This window comes from Colossoma macropomum, unplaced genomic scaffold (assembly GCF_904425465.1).
Source record: "Colossoma macropomum unplaced genomic scaffold, Colossoma_macropomum, whole genome shotgun sequence".
In the NCBI taxonomy this organism is placed as follows: Eukaryota; Metazoa; Chordata; class Actinopteri; order Characiformes; family Serrasalmidae; genus Colossoma; species Colossoma macropomum.
Genome location: NW_023494791.1, coordinates 23,945,296 through 23,968,565, shown reverse-complemented (window position 1 = coordinate 23,968,565; position 23,270 = coordinate 23,945,296). Strand labels below are relative to the sequence as shown.

General features: G+C 39.6%; 1 protein-coding gene across 1 annotated transcript; it reads left to right on the top strand.

The window, feature by feature from the left end:
* Nucleotides 1–12,839: 12,839 nt before the first annotated feature.
* On the top strand, nucleotides 12,840–19,131 carry LOC118810623 (cytochrome P450 1B1). The gene is made up of 3 exons (XM_036574538.1): nucleotides 12,840–12,946; nucleotides 13,327–14,331; nucleotides 17,352–19,131. Exons 2-3 carry the CDS (start codon nucleotides 13,328–13,330, stop codon nucleotides 17,923–17,925), a joined length of 1,578 nt encoding a protein of 525 aa, XP_036430431.1. The 5' UTR covers nucleotides 12,840–12,946; nucleotide 13,327; the 3' UTR covers nucleotides 17,926–19,131.
* The last annotated feature ends 4,139 nt before the right edge of the window (nucleotides 19,132–23,270 follow it).

Here is a 23,270-nt window from a genome sequence, read left to right as displayed (position 1 = left end):
TACAGCTGTTCACGTGCATTTAGTTGACGAGCTGAAGGATACATAATCCGACCCTCTTCGCGTGCATGCGCGTGACTCAGGCATGTGGATTCTAAAGATTACACTCATGATTTTGGTTATTTACACATAGAAACAATCAAAATTCCGAGTGTAATCTGTAGCGTCCATATGCCTGTGTGACACGTGCACACGAAGAGGAGCTGGATTCTGCTGGTGAGATGGAATTCGACACAACAACAGCAAAAAAAAAAACTGGAAGAGAAAGAACCATGTCGAATTACAAGGTACAGTTATATTACAGGATTTTATTACAGGAGGTTGCAAACTTCCAAGACTTATTTGGCGCGAGACTGACAAAGACTGACTGAACATTTTTGGCGCGAGATGAATTTATTTATATACATGCTAACGTAGGCTGAAACGGGACTGAGGTTAGATGACTTTTGGCGTCTTGAAAAACTACAAGACTCCGTGAAAGAGGGATGACACAGACAAGGTTACACAGATAAGGTTACAGGCTACATCGCAAGCTTTCATAAGTAACATTGGCAGGGATGCAATTTACACTCTGATGTCAGATTTTGGTTGTTTTCCCATTAGCCATCAGTCTGTCTTGCATCCTTTTGTCTCTAGCCAACGAGTAAATCCCAGTCTCTCTTTTTCTCTTCCTTGCTTTGGTCTCTTCGCAGCCTCTGCTATAATGTCCATGCTGAGAATACCAGGCTAGTGTCTTATAGTTAGCTGAGTCACTTGTGTGTGACTTTGTGCCATAAAGCATTACCCAGTTGTTGTTAAACGTTTCGTGCCCGCTCCTCCAAAGTTGGCGTTCCGGCTCAGCATGGCAATGATAGAGCCACCACTCTCTCTATAGTCAATGTACCATCAAAATGATTTTGGAGCTGTTATTTTTAGGTTACACTATTGCATAATGTTGCTTTAACTGAGGTTGAAGTACTTTGGCAAAAATTAATGGCAAGATGCTCACTCCTTTAGGCGATAGCTCTGGTGTTAAGAGTCTAAAAATCAGCTGCCCTACAATTTAGCTGCAAGCAGAAGTGTACAGTTTTACAGCGGCTGTGATTGTCTCTTCCTGACAAAGTAGACAATTCCTGGTCACGTTTTGTGATAAAAAGCACAACACTCTCTGCAGAGAGTTGTCAGGCTTGTGAGACTAATGTCAGCTTAACCCTGGGATGGAGATCTTTCTGCTCCAAGTTATTTGCTAAGTCCTAATAAAGCTTTCTTTTATGTGCATATTGTCAGACTGACCTCATAAGGCCCCTTAATGACACAACAAGCCAGGTATTACACTAATTTACTGTGTTTCTAATGTGTTTTACTTCTATATATTATTTGCTGAAGGCCGAATACTGAACAGAATCCAAAACAAACACATACATCCTTTTTGATCTTCTCTCACTTGATTGTCTGCCATCATTAAGCTTTCTTTTTAAACCATGGACCCAATGTCCATAGATGACAATGGCACTGAGGTTAATATATGGGAAAAGAGCACGCATGATGGGAAAAGAGGGGTTAGCAGTTGGCGTGTTCCAAAGCGAAAGCGCACTCATGCGATTGATCACGTACCGCTATATGGCTGTGCTCCCATTCTTTCCCACGTCTCTGCATTTCCACAAAGGTTTCCCTCCCCCAAAAAACTGAAAGAAACTCAGACATGGACACTGGTTCAAAATTCCAGCGAAAAAATGCCCTTCTAGTGTCCAAAAGAGGGAGACGCCTTCACGGGCTACTGACTACGCTTTGGCAAGGGCCTCTGCAACAGTTGGCCAGACAACAAAAAAGGAGAAGGGGCTGACAGAGGTACCTCAATTGGCAGTTAATCCGCAAGGTCATTAGGATACTTGAAATACTCATTAGCATCGCTCTCCTTTTCATTTCATTTGCTTTAGCTTTTTTGAGGTCTTTTGTGGAGGAAAAATGGACAGGGTTTTTTTTCTGGGAAACTTGAGGGTAAAGCAGGGCTGTTGTGGAACAAGCTGACATTTGGAGTCACGGGGTTCATCGTGTCATAACAAGGGGAGTGGGGATGTGAGCACAGAGATGGCTCATCAAAACAGGCTTTGGGCCCTACACCAAACATAGGGACTCCTGCATGTGGGTGGGAGCACCTCAGGCTCTGAGTAGTACATTTCATCCTTTCCAGAGAGAAACAGTTAGTATAGTAGTAGGGGCAAATAGTAAACAATGCTACAGATTTTTCAAAATCGTCTGTAAAGAAAATCTTCGAGAGTTGAGGACAAAAACATTTGTACATTTATATATTGATGTATGAATGCTGTGTGAGGAGCTGCAATCCAAATTTTGTTGTATTTGTACAATGATAATAAAGGCTTTCTATTCTACTCTGTTCCCCTGGTAAAAAAAAACACATACTTGGAGCATTTAAGGACAAATGTATTGACAGTACTGAATACTGAGGACACAGTGAGAGTTTACCTGTGAAAGAAAACAGGCCTGAAGCCTGCCGAGCGTGTGAGTGTGTCCTGTCAGTTGCACGCAAAGCGGTGAACTCTCCGTGTTTCAGCAGCATTTGTCTGAAGTCACCCCTCTGATGAAGTGCTTGTGCGTGACTAAAGCACAAGGCTCAAATGCCCCGTGGCGGTTTCTTCCGTTTGTCGACTTCCACCAGAAGTTCACAGCACTGAAGGAGAAATGAAGATAAGCTAGTCTTTAGCACACACCTCTCTTCCGAATATGCCTGTGCACTTCCCCTAATAACTCTCCATAAATCACCCTAATCACTGCATTCAAGCTGGTGTTAGGGTTCGCTTTTCACCATCTGACTATAAAATTACATAAAGCACAGTAAATGTAACTGTAAACAGTGGACGTGAGACAAAAAACAAACTACTAAGAGGTTTTAAACAATCTCTTATTTATGGAATATCCAGTATCCTCTAAGCCTAAGGCCAGGTTATTATGACTATCACACAATCACCTTCATCCATGGTTAAAGGGTTAGACGCAGCGTAGCGGTATATCAATGAAAATTCCCAGCATTCCCCCACAGGCAAGCACAGGAGTTTACACCTCTTCTTGTAAGGTCTGAATAGAAAAGAATTCCACACATCGCTCAGTCGAGGACACTGAAACCACACAACTATGAACATGTGCTATATATCTTTCACCTTGGTATAAAGACTGCTTAGTGGTGGATTCAAATGACTGACTGTTTACAAATAAGTTTATATAAGTGTAGTAGCCCTCAAAATACATGAGGATATGTAATGAATGCCAATTATCTGGATAAGCTGCATTGTGTAAATTAAATGTGGATTGACTAGATGTCCACAAGGTGTGGACTATGAACTGCTGTTCTAGAATTTTCTAATCTATTCTAAATGTTTTGTTTGAAATGTAAAATAATCATAAACATTTGCCTAATGTCTTGGTCAGACAACAAGCTTTAGAGCTCATATAACTTACTTGACATGCACACGGCCAATTCCATTCGCTGTTTCAATGTGTGGAGGGCGTTGTGTTTGTGTATTTGCCTGTAGACCTACCTGAGTGTAGCATCGGTGATTTGCTGTAAAAAGGAGAGGTCACTCTCTCTCTCCCCCTCTCTGCCTCAGGCAAACACTGTCCACATCGCCACTCTGATAGACATAATAGAAAGTTGATTTAGTCTGCAAGTCTAATACACATATTTTTGTAAACTATTTAGATACTGAAATAACGCTGAGCTGATGTGAATATGGTACATGTAATAAATAAACTAAATAAACTAACCTACATGGTTTAGCAGCATCATCTGCTATGACACAAACATAATGTTAGTTCAGTCAAATTTTAAAAAATACTGCGTATTTGTCCCGATAACAGTCCTATATTTATGTGTTATAAATAATGGGTTGTGTAACAGTGACACAATAACGAGACAGCCGAAATTACTTTTCCGACACATAAAGAAATGAGGTTCGCCTGTTCAGTCAAAACAGCGGCGAAACAGCGAGAAATATCGAGATTTTAAGTCCAAGTGCTGATTTTTCTCTACCTAGAAGATTTTGTCTATTTTGGCTTCCGTAACTGACACCATCTATTCGTTGTTAAAATAGCAAACAAGCAAACAAACAAACAAAAATGTACGTGTATTACTTGTGCTGGAAATTCAGCTACAAAGAGTACCATCTATACAGACGGCTTCCGGGCCAAAGGTCAACAATTCTACAACTTACAGCTTGGCGAACAAACAATGAGGAAAATTAAAATGACTCAAGATTTTTAGTGGAATTTTAAGCAGCTGAAATTAATCTTTTTTATTATATTGTAAAGTTTTAAATGTTGAAAGTTTTATCTTTTGAGCTTTAGCATTTTATTTCAGACCAAAAGGATTTCAAAAACAGAAAAATCTAGAATAACTAACTGATGAGTCTTGGAAAATTCACTTAAGGATTCTTTACCTGTAACTCAGTATTGTCTTTTCCACCCACCTTACGCCATGTTTTAAAAACAAAATTCATAATTTAATGAACTGCAAACGGTCTTACTGAAATGTAGCAGTGAAGCTATGTGTGAGAAGAAATCTAGACTAAAATGTTGTCTGGCAATAAAGACTTGGTAATTGATAACATCTATAAGATGTTAACAGAGGTTCTTTAGGCCTTAATATATAGAAATTTAAGCCACTGAGCAAAAAGATTCCCAAATGTTTATGAGCTTTTTCTCAGAGAGGAATGTAATCAGAACATTTTGCCTTGGTCACCCCTCTGTGGTTTATGATAAAGCGTGAGTCAGATATGCAAAATTATCTGAGTTTATGAAATCCCAAGCACGCATATTTAGACACGCACACCATGCACACGCACGCACATGCACATTACCAATATTTTCGTAATGTTGAAACGGAAAACACAAGCTTTTTCTGCTGACTAAATATTACAATAACTGTATGTCCCTTGTGAATTCCTTACAGTTAAACAGCAGAAGTAAAAACTGCTGAGAACGTCTGGCAGACACTTTTTGAGCGGCTGTGTGAGTGTGTGTTCGTGTGTCTGTCTGAGCTCTGTCTTTGTGAGATAAGGAGCGTGACATGTGGGTGCAGTTCAGCGGAGTGCGTGCAGCCTCCACCCTCAGAGCCTGAGGTGATGTCGTGCAATGCAGGAGTCACCTATGATGACTTACTTGGCTGGAAAATGAAGTGGTTCAAAATGATGTAAGGTTTGTTCTGGCTGTGCCAGTAAAAGGCTTCAGATTCTCCACCAAATGCAACACTCCTTACCAAACATCTCACTAACATGGCGTTGCAGGAGACAGAGGTGGGTAATAACTACAGTGTAAAAAAAACAGTGTAAAAAATGAAAGGTAATTTATTCAATTGCTTTTCTAGGGTAACGTAAGGACACTAGAGTTCACTCAACTCAAACAACTTAGTCAAAGGTTCTAACTCAGATTTTTTAGTTCTCCATCTCAGTCAGGAAAACAATATTGACTTTATTTTTTACTCAGTTTCCCCACTAGCTGGGAGTCTTTCTATCACACAGTCCTACCAGTCATTTTCTCCTCTTGGGCTCCCAGTTATGGATGGCTGGGGCATCACTGGGGTTCATAGTCTCCTGATGCTGGGTGAACCACTTGGGAGCCCCTGAGGTTACTCAGATTTCTGTGTCCATATATTTTTAATGCACTGTAAAAAATATTCGCTGACTTTCTGAATACTAGAAAATAAATTTACATAACAACATTTGATGATCAATTAATTCAAAATTTCAGGTCAGCCACAAATCATTGCAAACCAAATTTAAGTCTTAATTATGTATTTTATCTGTTCCTAGTACTGAGGTCAGTTTTGTTAAATTAATTTAAAATTTTGACCCAAGGTTTTTTATAATTCTTTGACAGAATTAACAATACTTTCACCTGAGCATGTGTTTATGTTACTTTCACCACATCTGGCAGGAGAACCACAGAATCCATGGAGTGTAAAAAGAGTCTACTGCAGAAACACATACTTCATTTATAATACGCTCCAAACAAAACATACAAATGAGTGTTCCCCCAACCACACAGTAGAGCGTGAACTCATTAACTAATTGCACTGAGCCTGCAGGATGTTGACATACTGTAGTTAGCGGAGGCATTAATTGCACAAACACACATCATTCACCACTGATTCTTTATTGCGTGACAAGCTGGCGCGACTTCTTGCAAATATGTAAAAAATGCAGCCTCGCTCTCAAAAGCCAAGCTAGGTTAAGCCATTGCTTGCCTGCCACGATAAAAGGAATCTGTAGTCTGTTTCGGGAATTTACAGGTATCAACAGGTATGAATATTAACTATCAATTGCGTAAATCAGTCCATGCTCAGATGTAGAGGCTATAAAATGTTTTATATGTAAACAGTTCATAACAATAATGATGTTTTTTTTTCTTGACATATTAATGGTTAATGATGGCCTCTTCTCAGTGGCATCTGAGCTGTAATTCATAACAACTACAACAGAGATAATACTGCCCTGCACCTGTACAGTGTATTTTAGTCATCATTATTATCAAAGTTTTTTGTGCAACAAAAAGCACATGCATGCACACACACATGCAACCATGCATGCACTGAGGAAACACTGATAGCACAAGGTCACGCAATGTTTTATCAAGGTGGTTACTAAAATATCTTTAATGAACATATTTTAATGTGAAACTTTCTTGTAATATGCATAAAATTTTACTTTCCAGCTTGCTTGTTTTTGAAAAACCAAGCAGGTTATTTGCTTCAGAAAAAAATCAAACATAAGTCTCTGGATCTCTTTCCCATGGAGTGGAGAACTGTCTACTACGTACTACTCTACTGTCCAGTACATACTACTGATAATAGTTATCAATATTGTTGACACATAAATAAATAAAGAACCTAACAAAATGATATTCATCTATAACCACCCCCATCCCCTCACTAACACCCTGGCCCACTGTGTTAATATGTTATTGGTGAAGTGGGATGGAGTAAAACTGCTTCCACAAAAAAACATCAAAGAAGCTTAGAAGTTCATTTTTGCATTTTTTACTGTACTTTTATGTCTCACTACCATGTATGTAACATAAAATTCTAAATCAAATGTACAGTCTTAATGCGATTTATGAGTTGCCTCATACTGATGTGTCATTTCACTTAATATGAATTAAAATCTAATATTTTAACTGCTTCCTTCCACAGGATGAACTCAGTGATGACTTTTAGTCACTGAAGTATAAACACACAAAGATACAGAGGATCAAGCTTAAGTGCCCAACTTTATTCTTTGTTCTATTTTATTACTATTCACTCTATATTTTATTATCATGGATTTTATAGTCTTTCTTTATTATTTAAGCTTATTTATGATTTTATTACATTTGAAAGACTGAATAGCTGTACAGAAATGTTTCTGCTTGAATGTCTGTGATTGCTATTTTATGTATTTTTTTTATTTTCTTTTCCCTTTAGGTGATCACACTCATTTTCTGACATTTAAAAAATATTTGTAAGTATACTTAAATAATAATAATCATTTTTGTTCTTTTTAAAAATAATATAAAAAAAACTATGTTCCAAAGTGTAGAGAAGCATTTAAATATTAAGGGGAATGGCCACCTCTCTCACTAATATTTTTCTTTATGGAACTGATAGTTTTAGGAAAACTAATAACTTTTACACCCACAACAATGAAAAAAAAAAACAATGAGGAGAAAAATATACACTAAATTAAAAGATCAAAATGGGAAATTCTTCACAAACCTACACATGTCATGGAACACTTTTAAGAACATAGACATTTATTTGTATTGTAAAATTAAATTGCTTGTGGACCTGTAACATTTTAAACCAGATTTAAATGTCAGAATACACCATAAGACAAAGACCCATTATTCATAATAAATAATAGGTAATATAATAGCCAAATATCTCTCTTTAATGTAGCAAAAAGTGATAACAGCAGGTTTGATGCCATTAACTCAATCAGTAGTTTGTTGCAGTCCAACATGATTTTGACAGTTTTGTTTTGTTTGAGTTTATTTGAGGAATTATGTGAATTGCTGGAATATGTTGTATTATCTTCTTGTTAATGTTCTTCTAATAATGTAGTAAGTTTAAATACCCCCCACACACACATCCACATGCACACACACACACACGCACGCACACACATCGAACGCATTGTTTTTTGCTCACTCTCGCAGACGTAGTTGTTCTCTGTGCTGGAAAGAATAACAGCTTAACAGAGCATAAATCTTTTTACCGACAGCATTCAAACTGTCCCTTCACAGCCGCAAAACATAAACAGACACCTGCACAACAGCAGCAGCTGGAGGTTATTCAAAATTCCACACATCCTAATCATGACAACACAGTGACATATATGATTTAGACAGATGCCTCAGTGGAAAGAACCCCAACAACCAGGAGGTTAAAACACAATAATCACAGTAGCATCTCTTCCTTTTAATTAGGTGTTTTTTCTTACAAGTCATCCAGAATCTTGAGCTTTCATTCACTACTCTTCAGCTCTTCTAGTGCCTTCTGTGAGACTATGACATGCTTACCCTTTTAAAAATAAAGGTTCCTAGAGGGTTCTTGGCTTGCTATGAAGAAATGCAGTTCTAGGAGAAAAACATTTAAGTGATATTGAATGTTTACATCATGTGGAGGTCCTTTAAGTTTTTGTAGCAGCAAAAAAAAAGTGTAACTTCTGCTTTGGAGTCCAGGCTTAGTTTAACTACTGAATTGTTGAACGCTTTTTACTTTTTTGAAAGTAATTGCATTGTTTGAAGATGTTCTGTATTTAGGGGTCCAGTCCTCAGCGCCTACCCTACTGTTTTTTTTCTATAAACTAAAATAGATTAAATAGCCCAAAGTTTGTTAGAATCAGTTCTGTGGGTTCAGGTGATCTCTTGTGATCAGGTGATCAGCTTTGAAACAATTTGTGAAGTGAGATTTATTTTTCATTTATTTATTAATTTATTTGTGAGGGGTGGTCCGCATTAATAAACAGTACCCACAGAGCTGTACATGAACCAGAGGCTCATCTTCATACAGTATTAACCCTTATCATAACCATGTGAGAAATAACCCACCAGCATCACTAAAAAAAGCTGCTTAAAGGTTGCTTTAAATACTTCGTTCAAATGTGTACACTGGCTCCATTAATGACATATGTGTAAACATAATTGCGTGTATAGGGACTCAAATATATTACTTGAGTTGATGTTACACAATTAATTTTTGTGAATCCACTATACACATTTGAATCAAGTAAATTCAACAGCGTTTTCAGTGCACATACACAAACATTACAAAAGACTTCTGCACACATAACAGCCACACACATAACAAGTCACTGATAAATCTATTTATTACATGTAATCGTTACAGAAGTTAAATGATAGCATGCATGGAAACAGTTGCTACGCTTAAACAGACTGTTAGCAAGAAGAAAAGACAAAACAGTGAAAAAGAAAGAAAGATGGATAACTGCACTGTATAGATTCGAATGTGAGCAAATCCGCCAATCAGAGAGTTTACCCAGTAAAATTTCAGTCCGCGTTAGATTAGCTGAAGGTAAGTATGGTGGGGGGTGTCTGGTGTGTGTGTGTGTGTGTGTGTGTGTGTGTGTGTGTGTTGGGGGGGGGTTGTTAGCCGCCTCGTTTATAGCTGATGATGACGTGCGCGGTGGACGCTGCGCTGTCCGTGGTGCTGAAGAGCAGTGCTAAGTGTCAGACTGACTGCAGCGCTACAACCCGCTACCCTCACCAATCAGCGTTCATAAAGCACTAAATCTATCTATCTATCTATCTATCTGTCTAACTGAGAGCCAGAGTCTGAACTGATTTTATAACTGTGGTTATTGCATAAACAAAATATTTTTTTCTTGGTAATAGTTCACATTAGCAAAGATAAATAAATCAATTAAACAGAGTAACAACAACAACAACAACAACATGAACAACAATACTACTACTACTAATAATAATGATAATACTTAATAAAAAACGTATGAACAATTATTATTCTTATTATTACTACTACTACTACTTATTTGTCTTTCTTGGGTTGCTGCCAAGAGATACTACTACTACTACTACTACTACTACTACTACTACTACTACTAATAATAATAAATTATTATAAATTGTTATTCGATTATATATCTTAATATATATTATTATATTATACATTATGTATCATTCTATATTTGTGTTATATATATTATTGGTATTATTCATTATTAGTGTTATTAATATTATTGTACTTGTATTAATTATTATTAATATTAATATTAGTAGTAGTAGTACTGTAGTGTCATTTTAAGCATGTCAGTGAAAAAGATTGTCTACTGATTTTGCTGTACAAAATACAGTAAAATGAATCATGTACAGATTGAACAACATTTCAATTAAAGGTAAGAGTGTAGATTTCACTCCTTCACTGTCTACTTATTTACATCCACACAGAACTTAGTCATTTACACGCAGAATATTGTTAGTGTAACGCTGGGTTTGCAGATCAGACACACGCGGATAAAAATGAACCCGTCAGATTTATTCAAATGGAGATAAACAGGGTTAACACCAGACCAGGTCAAAAACCAGAATAGCCAGACAAAATACGCAGGCATAGGCGGAAGCGTAGTCGAAAAAACAGGCGAGGGTCGTAACCTGAGAAAACACATACACGAAAACAACAAAGCCAAAACAGGAGCGAGAATCGTAAACGGGGAAAAAAAAACAAGCGAGGTCAAAACACGGAACAGCAATCAGAAAAGCAAACGGCTTAGTATGCACTGACTAAGCAAGGGCAACACTTCGCAAAGACAAAGCTCAAACAGACAGGTATATATACAGAGCAAAACAGGTGGTGATGATTAGTATTCAGGTGACTGTGATCTGCTGGGTGGTTTGTGATTGGCTGGAAGAGTCTCGTGACTGACAGAAGGATTCTGGGAAGTGGAGTCCTTGACGGTATGAGAGTCCGGGAAGCGTGACAGTTAGCATGTGTCTGCACAGAAATAATGTATTTATATGCAGATAACGGTAATGATTGCTAGTCTTATTTCTGTATAGTTTTATTTGATATGAACTTCTTACAGAACTGATTCTCTACATAGTGTTTCAGTACTGATACTGATTTAGTCAGTAGAGCTCATAGGGAGTGAGATGGTCTAAATCATTTCGGCGCGTTGCTGAGCAGTGAGGCTGCTGAGTGAGTGAGTGAGAGACTGTGCTGAAAGAGATGGTGTCCTCCTAGTGGCAACAAGAAGAACGATCAGCCAGACTTTTTCATTTTGTGAAGAATGTTGGATTTAAAGTGTATGATTGTTATTAAATGATTATTACATTCTTTATTAAAGTCTGCGTACAGTAACTGCTGTAGAAATGATGAGTCCTGATCTCGGCCCAGTCCTGAGCTAAAGCTGCAGAAAGAGAAAGAGGAGAGACGGAAGAGTGGATGATGAGACAAAAAAGGCCTTATTAACATTATTAACATTAACATTATTACAAACTCCTCAGAGAGACCTACAGAGGGACCAATTTACTCATTTACCCATCTAGTGAAAGTTAGATATGAAATAAGCCCACCTTTTAAAGTAGTTCTCACATCCCAGAAGGCCCTTTTAACATAAAGCGCAGGAAACATGGACTGAACCTGCGGGGCGGAGTGATTCAGCATCTGGAGTTAGTTTGGTCTGAACAACGTGACTAAATGGATGAGTTTATTCCCTTTTTAAAGAAATACTATAAACGGCCTTATAGAAAATAAATTAATTAAGATTATTGAGAGATCAGTCTGTTCTTTAGCAGCTATTCTTAACTTCAGCTCAGCAGCTTCCACAGGGAGAAAACTCAGGAAAATAGAAAATATAGACTATATTACATGCCAATTAATGCAAACTAACGATCTGCCTTGACATGTGATTCAGTAAAACTTCCATAACTGATTTTCATAACACGCGTTCAGAAGTGAATATGAAGGCCTGATAGTAAAATGATTTAAAGCGTGACGTCAGTCATTTTTACATTCTGTGAATTATAAGCAGCTGTCTGACGGGACAGCTGTCATTTTTCCTCATTAATAACTGCCTTCTTACGTAATGATTTTGCTTCATAGTTCATGTTCTGTGTAATTATTAAACAGTAATTTTACATGTCTGTGTGATTATTAAAACTATTATTAGTAAAACTAATTTCATTATTATTATTATTATTATTATTATTATTATTATCATATTGCTATTTTGTTCTAGATGTAGTTCTTATTATTACTACAGTAATAATAATAATAATAATAATAATAATAATAATACAGGACACTGGTCAGTTTAGGCCACTTACTGCTCTCCCTTCAGTACAGTTCAGTGGGTCACTGCTAAATGAGTGCTGGTCAGCGGGTAACAGCGGCTCTTTTGTCCAGTTGTCCAGGGTGCTGTATATAGGGCAGTCCATTAATGCTCTAAAGCTCATATTTAATATTTTAATATTATTACACTTACCCGTGGCCCATTCGGGTAGTAAGAGTCAGTTTAAGTCTAAGTCTAAACGAGAGCGCTTCTCTTATATTCTCTGTGCCTGTAGATCACAGCGCTTCCTATCAAATACAACCTGTCTCTTACAGACACAGTGTGATGAGAACGAGTTGTATAGTGTGTGCGTGTGTATGTGTGTGTGTGTGTGTGTATGTGTGTGTGTGTGTATGTGTGTGTGTGCGTGTAAGAGTTTCAGTGCGTTTCACCCTAAGCGGCCCCCCACAGTAGGAGGAGGGAGGTGTGTAACTCTATATGTGAGAGAGCCGCTGAGTTGCTCTGAGAGTGTGATGTGAGTCTGCACTGAGCGCTGAACTCTCTCTCTCTCCCTCTCTCTCTATGCAGTGAAGCGTGCTGGTCATGTTTTCCTGGATTGAACTGAACTGAACGGCATGTGATCTGTTCATCGTGCACTGTCCTTCAGCGAGGTGAGAGAATGAGGAGCGCTCTGCTCCGCTCTCCACACTGAGCCGCGCCGGCATCCTCAGCTACAGCAGCACCTCTGACTCAAAGCGGATAACGTGTACCTGCATACAGAGAGCTCAGAAGTGCAGACTAGAAGAGTTAAAGCTTTTTAGTTTTTCAATTGATATGATTCAAATCCACGCTATGAAAGATGTTACATCAACTTAAGTGAGTTAATGAAGTACTTACGAACAGAAATGATGCTGATGTAACGTCTTTCATTCATGTGAAGCCAGTGCACCCGTTTGATCTAAAGGAAAATGTATCAGATCAGAAAGAGAATAGTTCAGGAATAAGTATTTTTAAATGACTGATGAGCGGGTCTTTCTCTCTTCTGCTGCAGGATGATGATGATGGATCTCGGCGGTCTCCTGAGCTCCGTCGCGCCGCTCTCTGCGCGCTCCCTCCTGCTGCTCTCTCTCGCCTTGCTGCTCCTCGCCATGCGCTTCTCGCGCCGCCGCACCCAAAGCGCGCGCTCCATCCCCGGTCCGTTCCCGTGGCCGGTGATCGGTAACGCGGCTCAGCTCGGCGCCACCCCGCACATCTACTTCTCACGCCTGGCGCGGCGCTACGGCAACGTGTTCCAGATCCGGCTGGGCAGCCGGCGCGTAGTGGTGCTGAACGGCGACGCCATTCGGCGCGCGCTCGTGCACAAGGCCGTGGACTTCGCGGGCCGCCCGAACTTCTCCTCGTTCAGCTTCGTGTCCGGCGGCCGCAGCATGGCCTTCGGCGACTACGGAGAGCGCTGGAAGGCGCACCGCAAGCTCGCGCACTCCACCGTGCGCGCCTTCTCCACGGGGGACATTCACACGCGCCGCGCCTTTGAGGCGCACGTGCGCGGCGAGGTTCAGGAGCTCATCGGGCTGGTCGTGCGCGAGACGCGCCGCCTCGGGTACTTCCAGCCTCACGAGTACCTCGTGGTGTCCACGGCCAACATCATGAGCGCCGCGTGCTTCGGCAAGCGCTACGCGTACGACGACGCCGAGTTCCGCCAGATTGTGGGGCGCAACGACAAGTTCACGAAGACGGTGGGCGCGGGCAGCATCGTGGACGTCATGCCGTGGCTACAAAGCTTCCCCAACCCCATCAAGACGCTCTTCCTGCAGTTCAAGGAGCTCAACTACGAGTTCTTTGACTTCGTCCACGCCAAGGTGACCGAGCACCGCAAGACCCTGGAGAAGGGCTTCATCCGGGACATAACGGACGCCTTTATTGTGGCCGTGGACCGAGGCGCGGTCAGCCTAGTCCTCGGTCAGGAGTACGTGTCGCCCACCATGGGGGACATCTTCGGAGCCAGCCAGGACACGGTGTCCACCGCGCTGCAGTGGATTGTTCTCGTGCTTGTGAGGTACGTATGAGGTTTTGTCGTTGGAACATTGCTGGACATGGTGTGCACTGCTTGAGGTGGACAAGCCATTCTTTCATGATCTGTGTAGGAAGGAAGGAGCCATTTGAGATTTGCTCCATATGTTTTCTGGAGAGCAGGTGCGGATTTAGTGGTTCTGGGGCTCTAAGCCAAAAACGGGCCCTCAGGAAGTACGTTTAAAACAAAAACACTATTTTGGCAAGTGAAATTCAATATATCTAATATTTCTCATTTTGAGATTGTTGAAAGAGTATTATATGATATGTAACTATTTAAATGATTTCCACAACAGTTTAGTTAAGTTTATTAAGTGAAAGTGGCAGACAACTTTGCTTGTTTTAAGAAATGATGCTCGAATAGATAATATCTGCTAGTGTAGTGAGATAATGTGGTCATGTGTAGAAGTAATGCAAATGAGATTACTTTTTCCAGAAATACATTCTGAGAGAAGTAATCAGTAACTTGTAATGGAGTAATCAGTAACTTGTAATGTAATGTAATTACCCCAACACTGGAACTGTCTACACTAACATTAACACTAGCACTGCATACAGTCTACAGTTTCTCTCTCAACGGGCAGAAAATCGCACCAAAGAAACTCCTCTCCATAGTATAGATTATCACTTAACTGCCTTGTTCATATCAATCTGACTTTACCAAAAATTATATATAATCCTCTCTCTTTATGTAGTTGTGTCATCATACAGCAACATGGAATAGTCAGTTATAACTGTCGTGGTTGGGGCTGCAGAGAAATTTTCTAAAGAACCACTACAATTGCAAATAACAGCTAATTGTATATATGTTGTTATAGGGTGTTGAGCATCAACATGTACAGTATATCTAATCTGTATTTTCATGGGGCCCTTGGCTCATGGGGCTAGTGCAAAGACAGCCTCTGCTAAAGATCTGCCTTCCTTACAGGTTTATTTTGAAGGCGAATCAATCAATCAGCCAATCAATCAATCAATCAATCAATCAGCCAATCAACCAATCAACCAATCAGTCAGTCAGTCAATCAGCATTCCAAACAGCTCCCTATTGGACATGTGGAGAAGTTATTATTGCGGGGTTAAGTTAGAACTGTAACTGAGCCAATCAGTGTCCTGAGTTCCTAATGATTCCCTATTGGACATGCAGTGTACTATTTCATGACATGTGAAGTGGAGGAAGCTGAATCTGAGATTCAGCCAAACATAGTCATGATAAGACAGTGGATATAGATCTACTGCCTGGAGATCCACCTTTCTATGTGGTTTAATTTCAAGCCTAAGTTTCCAACTTGAAGCAAACTCGACCGGTGCGTAAATCTCCAGAATGAAGGGTGGTGACTACTGGAATTAAGGGAATGAAGTCCTGCTCTTGTTTTAACTGGTGTATTGGGAGCAGATAGAATATTCAAATGTGCAGTTCAGGAGCAGATTTGGAAAATGCAGGGGCAGTCCACCAGCACTGCGTGGTTTTCCCTGAACCTAGATCATATTAGCTGATGATCAAGTGCTTCTTGTGAACTTTGCAGTGCAGTCAGAGTATGGGAATGGTATGGGGAAACAATGGCCAGATTTTATCAGCTGGATTGTGTGGAGTTGAAACTAAGCCATATACATTGTATGCAAAAGTTTATACCCCCAGTGAAAAAAAGTACACTTCCTGTAGAGGGAACACACTTAAGTATGACATTTTGTTCTGCAAATTGTAGTGCAGAATTTCTGTTTGTTTGCTGAGTTTAAGATAATGAAAAAAATTTTACATAACGTAAAAGGCCACATTGTATGTTTTACTTTTTCCAATATGTCAAATTTGGCAAATAAGCAGTAATTGTGCATTAAAATGTGCGTAAGTGTGTTCTTTGTAGAGGATGTGTTAATTTATTTTAATGTAGAAAATCAATAAAACTTGGAATTTGACCAGGGGAGGCCAAACCTTTGTATATGACTGTACGAAGGTGGATCTGCAGGAGGTAGCTTTGTGTCCACTTGATAGGGGGCTAAACATTACAGCCCTGTCCCAAACAGAGCAAGTTTAAAAAGTTAAAAATGAAAAAGCTTGTTCAGTAAAAATGCTAAATGAACATGTCACTAAAGAAATCTTTATAACAAATATCTGAACAGAAAGTATAAAGTGATATTTGATGCAGCTTAAACAGCCTGAAGGTTTCTGAGGAGCTGGGAGCTTTGTTTGAATGTTGCGCCTGTCGAGGAAACCAAGCACTGGAGTGCATGTGTCAGTGAGCACAAATAGCATTGCGTAATCACTAGCAGTGCTGGCAGGTTTAGTCAGCAAGTAATGGGAGCAGGATACTGAAAAGAGTGCCAGAGGAAGGCTGAAATCAGATCTGCCCACATTAGACCCACCACACTGGGAGAATGAAACTGTGCTGCTCTGGCTGCACGCACTACTGAGAACTTTTACGCAGACTGTAGACAAGAGTTGGCCAAAATCCAGCTGTGGACAGACACGGGCTGTACAGTTTAGTGTTTTCCTGGCTCTACCACATCATAAGCTGTTTATTGAGGCCCTTCATCAGTTGAATCAAGTGTATTACATTTTTTAAAATAAAGTGACTAAAAGTATGTTTTGGAATGATGCCACTGAACAGCGGCTCCCAACCTGGCCTCAAGGCCCCCAGACAGTCCACATCTTTACCCTAACACAACTGGCAACATAAGGATGAAGGAAAAGTGTGGACCATCTTGGGGACCCTGAGGACCAGTTATAAATGAGATGTGCAAGTGTGAAGAACCTTTTTCAAAGTTTAATGAACCTCCACGTAATGGTACCGTTAAAGCAAAGAACTATGCATTACTATTATAATGTTCTTACAACACATCATACAAAATGTTCTGTAAAAAGCGTCTTTTCCTGTGCATTTACTACTTACATACACCTTTTGTCTGTTCTATATTAGAGAACAAAACAAGTTCTACATGTGGACTATAGTATAGATGCAGTAAAATATGCCTGCTAACATGATCTGCTTCATTCCATGCTCCACACTACAGGTATCCAGACATTCAGAAGAGACTTCAGGAGGAAGTGGACAAAGTAGTGGACAGGAGCTGCCTGCCTACAATTGAGGACCAGCCACGTCTTCCATATGTAATGGCCTTCATGTATGAGGTGATGCGATTCACAAGTTTTGTCCCTGTGACAGTTCCCCACTCCACCACCACTGACACTTCCATTGATGGATACCACATCCCCAAAGGCACTGTAATCTTCATCAACCAGTGGTCCCTGAACCATGACCCCACTAAGTGGGATCAGCCTGAGATCTTCAACCCACAGCGCTTCTTGGACAAGAATGGGGCACTAAATAAAGACCTAACCAGCAGTGTGCTGATCTTCTCCTTGGGAAAGCGGAGATGTATTGGAGAAGAACTGTCCAAAATGCAGCTTTTCCTCTTCACCACGCTTCTCGTACACCAGTGCAACTTTGTGGCAGAGAAGCCACTCACTATGGACTACCAATATGGGCTGACTCTAAAGCCCAACCCATTTAAAGTGTCCGTCACTCTGCGTGATGGAATTTCTGGAGACGGTGGTCCAATCACCTCTCCCAGCACAGAACATTAGTGATAAGATGACAAATGGCGTCGCAAACTTGAAATGAAAACAAAATGAAAACAAAATGAAAAAAACACTTTAAATTATGCTAAATGAAGGTGGCAAAAAAGTACTATGAACACTGAAGTAAATCTGAAGATCTGTGCCGTCAGGTCAGACCTACTGCATGTATACAAGAACTTATTAATATATTTATGAACATTCTATACTCAGGCAAAACTATTTTGATTTACAGTTGATTTGCGCTGCATCACTATGGACTACATTAATACGATGTTCATTATATTCTCAACATATAAATGCACTGATACATTATTCACAATTCCTTATGCCTTATTTGAGAGACATAAAACAAAATGTAGATCTTTGTGCCAATCGAATGTGTCCAATCAAATGGGGCTGCAATACGCTACTACTTTCTGCACTGATATCCTTTATACACCCTTCATTTTCTAAGCTCGGTAGACCTCTAAGTAGCAAGGCTACTTAGAGCTACTACTACTGGAACTTGTATACAGCTTCACCCTGTATAATAATAGCAATGTATCACTTTCGATATCCCCTTTCCCTTCTGTATTTTTTTTCTTAAATTAATTTTATGTCCAATTCAACATCGATGGTCCTTTTACTTGCACGCAGTTGACTTACTATGGGCAGTTTTCCCAGCTGCTCCCATCCAAATAGTTTTAATGTCAGTTCTGCCAGAAAGATGCAGGAGGCAAGAGTGAAAGAGGACAGTTTTTCATGTCCTCAATGGGATTTTACAAGTTCAGTAGAAATAAAGAGTCTTTGGCACAGGCCCTGTCCTCTGTCCAGGTTTTGGAACGTCGAGACCTCGACGATTCTGCTGGATAGAGATAGCAAGGGGTGGAGCCCACCCCTGGACAACCAGACAGGGACCCAGCTGGTGGTGGTGGGGAGGAAGGAGGGGAACGTCAAAATGTGGTACCTGAAAGCAGCAGAATAGGTACGTTAGACAAGTCATTTTGAAGAGGTGAAGGCCCCTGATTGGTCTGGAGTAATGAATGAATGAATGATGTAGGATTAGAGTCTTCCTGGCAGAACTTTCACTAAAGCTTTAAAAGCTAAAAAACTAATGACTTAGCTAAACCATGCTACTTCTCGGACTAATTCAGCCAGTTCCTCTTTTCTCTTCTTTATACACCACATAGATCTACAAGCTAGAGCAATATATTTAACATGTTGTGATTTATATAGCAATAGAATCTTTAATATATAATATATATATATATATATATATATATATATATATATATATATATATATATATATATATATATATATATATATATATAATAGTTAATTTAACTGTTCTCTTCTTGCATTGAAAGTATCTAAGGTAAAATTGCTGGCATGCTCCCTAAAACACAAAGCAATCCATCACTTTACTGTCTTTAGTACATAAATCACCTTAATACTTAATTTCACAAAACTCTGCAATCCAAATGGCACTTTACATTTTTTTAGATTTCTTTTGGCCGTATATAGTATTATCCAATAGCCTGGTGCCTTCTCACCATAGAAATAAAGCACCACCTTCTTGCCTTGTGTTTGTATCTGCTCAAAGCAGAATAGATAGTTATTTTTTTACTGCACTACTTTAATTTATCCTTCTTTTTCCCTGATGCTATTGTTTAGTACCCAGTGCTGCAGTATACTGTTTTTTCCTGCCATTTCTATCACTCGAGTGGATGAATGAGCCTCTTCAGAGCTAATTCACCTGTCTGTACTGAGGGTTTGAGAACAAGCTGTTCATTGAATGCTTAAATGAGAATCTGCTTGGGTTTGACGAGTGTATTTGTTGAACCAGCCTTAGCAACTATAAACTCCCTCTTTTTATCAAAGTTCTTGAAGATGCACATTCTATTTTTTAGGTTCCTAAAAGAACCCTAATTTCTAGGCTGGTACAACAAACTACATATTTAAAAGTGTGGGGCTTCAACTTTCAACTTCACAACCAAATATAATAGCATGAAGTCTGTTAATCGCTATTTCAAACCCCTACACTTTTATATCACAAAGCTTTTCATGATAGTTACGATTATCAAAAAGAGTGCATAGCCAGGCAATATTCCTAGTATTTCTCTCTTCTTATGAAAGACCAGCAAGGGGGAATCTCAGGGCTTGCTAACAAACATGTATATTCATTTTATATATATATATATATATATATATATATATATATATACACATGTTGCTGATTTTTACCTGTTTTCTGCAACTGCTGTAGCAAACATTTTAATACTATAATAGAGCTATATTAAATCTATATTAGATCAGTGTTTTGCATTCAAACAGCCAAATTAGTTTAATTTTCTTGGTTTTATTTAGTAGATGACATATAGTTTGTTGTTTTATTTTAAATTTTGTGATTCAATTGTATGTTGTATTTTACTACTAAACATAAGCTCAGACTTTTGGCTGCTCTGCAAAGTCGATTGTTCATGTTTTCAGGGCATGCAATTTACATGATGATCTTTTTAATATTCTACATAACAAATACTCTGTACTGTATTTAAAATCTGGAATGATCATTTAGTTGCATCATTTATATTGAAACTGTTGAACCGAATTAAACAGAATAATTATATTTTTTGCTTGAGATGTGTGTGATGTCAATTATTTATTGTCAGCACCAGAAATATTTTGATGCCGACAATGTTATTGGTTTTTAGATGTCAACCACAGCAGATTGGAGTTGAAATTATGTAATGAACATGAGCTCAAAGTGCAGACGTTCAGCTTTATTTGAGGACATTTAAATCCAAATTAGGTGAATGGTGTAAGAATAACAATCGTTTCCCCACAGAACTGGTCTTTGCTGGTTTCTTCGCTTTGAATCATTTGGCTGAATCTAAGCAGATAATTTAGGCCTATAACATTTCAGAATTCACCCTGCTGCTTTTGTCAACATCAGATCATCAATAAATATAAGGGAACAAGTTCCATTGGCAGCCACACATGCCCACACCATAACACTACCTCCACCATGCTTAAAAGATGAGGTGGTATGCTTTGGATTATGATCAGCTCCTTCCCTTCTCCATACTCTTCTCTGTGCATCATGGTATAAGCTGATTTTTGCATCATCTGTCCATAAGATGTTTTTTCTAGAACTGTACAGGCTTTTTAAAGATGTTTTGGCAAACTCAAATTTGGTCTTCCTGTCTTTAAGGCTTACCAATGGTTTACATGCTGTACTAAACTCTCTGCATCCACTCTGGTGAAGTCTTTTCACAGCTCCCTCCTGGAGGTTTTCCTGATCTGGCCAAGTGCTGTGAAGGAGTTTTTTCACTAGGGAAAGAAATTATTAGTCATCCACCACAGCTGTTTTCCATGGTCTTTCGGTGATTCTGAGCTCACTAATGAGTTCTTTCACTTTAAGAATATATCAATAGTTGATTTGGCCACACCTAACGCTTTTGCTATCTCTCTGATGAGTTTGTTTTGTTTTTTTTTTCCTGCATAATGATGGCTTGCTTCATTGGCAGTGACAGCTCTTAGGACTTCATATTGAGAGTTACCAGCAACCAGGGTTAACTACAAATTAGTAGTTAGATACTTTGTAGCTACTTTCCCAAAATTTGTGGGTAGCGACAATTTAGCTGCTTTCCCAGAAAAAGTAGTGGCTACTTTTTAGCTACTTTCAAAGCGTGATTGTCAGAATGTTTGTGTATCTCCACCTGACACACCAAACAAGCCCAACTGACAATGTGAACAAGACACTGCATTTAATCTTGTGCCAGAAAGAAACATGCAATTGAAAAGCTGCAAATATACAAAAAGATCACCAAAAAGTCAGTTCAAGTGTAACCAACAATCAAACTTACACAACCAAAGGCATGATATCCAACAAACATTTAGACTAAGTAAAGGCAGAGTCAATCATTCCAGGTTTTTCCTCCCAATAATAAACAAAAATAACCAGATACAAACCAAACAGTTTTGTGCAAAGCATTGCCAACTGTTGAAATAAAACTGCTCCAATTTGGGCTCCCCAGTGGCGCAACCGTCTAAACGTTGGCCCTATCATCAGGAGATCGCGAGTTCGATCCCTGGTGATGCTACAGCCATCCGTAGCCGGGAGTCCGAGAGAGCACAATTGGCCTCGCTCTCTCTGGGTGGGTAGGATGGCCCCTCCTTCTTCCCCCATCACTCAGCGCGATGCTAGTCAGCGCAGGCGTCTGTTAGCTGACGTAACAGATCTGGCGGTTGCCGCTTTCCTCCGAGCGCGTTCGGCTGTCCAGTGACGTTGCGTGAGCGGCAGCTCGAAAAGAAGCGGTGGTTGGCTTCACAGGTCTCGGAGGAAGCCTGTGTTAGCCTTCACCCTCCTAGCGTTGATAGCATCGTGTGATTGGGGGGGTGGAATTGGAGACGACTAAATTCGGGAGAAAATCGGGTTAAAAAAAAAAAACTGCTCCAATTTAAACATTTCAGCAAGAGATGTACAGACATGACATTCAGAGTCTTTTATTAAACTTCAGCAACACTTCAGCCTCAAAATTCTCATCAGTGACCCTGGCTCTGTTTGGGGTGAGAATCAGGCCTGAATAATCTCTCCACTGCTGCAGAGCTGTTGCGGCTCCACAGCAAACTAGATTTTTACACAGTTCTAACACAGTTTTCACAATAAATGGTCTTAAATGCTGGGGTTAACGCATAACTGCTAATTCACCAACCTTTAATGCTAAAGACTGACGCGCAGACTGGTGGTCACACAGCAATGCAGATAACAAAAAGGCAAAGAGAGATTTAAGACGAACATCGATAATTTGGAGACTAATGGACTTATTTGCATTCATAAGCACTCAGCTGGTTTTCTCATACGTTTACTCTGCAACAACTCACAAGGCTGAAGTCGCTTCTCATTCTCCAAAAGTAGAACATTGAGCGACATTTTACAAGAAACTTGCAGAAAACTTTCCTGAGATGTGAGAGAAGTGGCTATAGCTGACCATACTGAGATATATTTACAGCCATTATGGTAAAACGGACATAAAATGTTGTGGCTCCCAAAGTGGATTGATTTTTGTTGAAAGGACCGAATGTCTCTTAACATTTCTGTTGCCAACCCCTGAGCTAAGCCTACTAGTAATGGGTGATCAGCACGTGACCATTTGCTCGAACTGTCCGTGCCTCAGTCAGGATTGCACAGTCGCCACCAGCCCAGTTAACGACCGCATTCTATGGTTCAGATTTTGCGCAGATTGTCTGAAGCCTGTAGCGAAATTGTAGTGAAAATCATCAGTATAGCTACACAAAAATTTGTAGGTGCTACAGCTATTAGCTACATTTCATAAAACTGTAGCAGCTACGGCTACTAGCTACAAAAA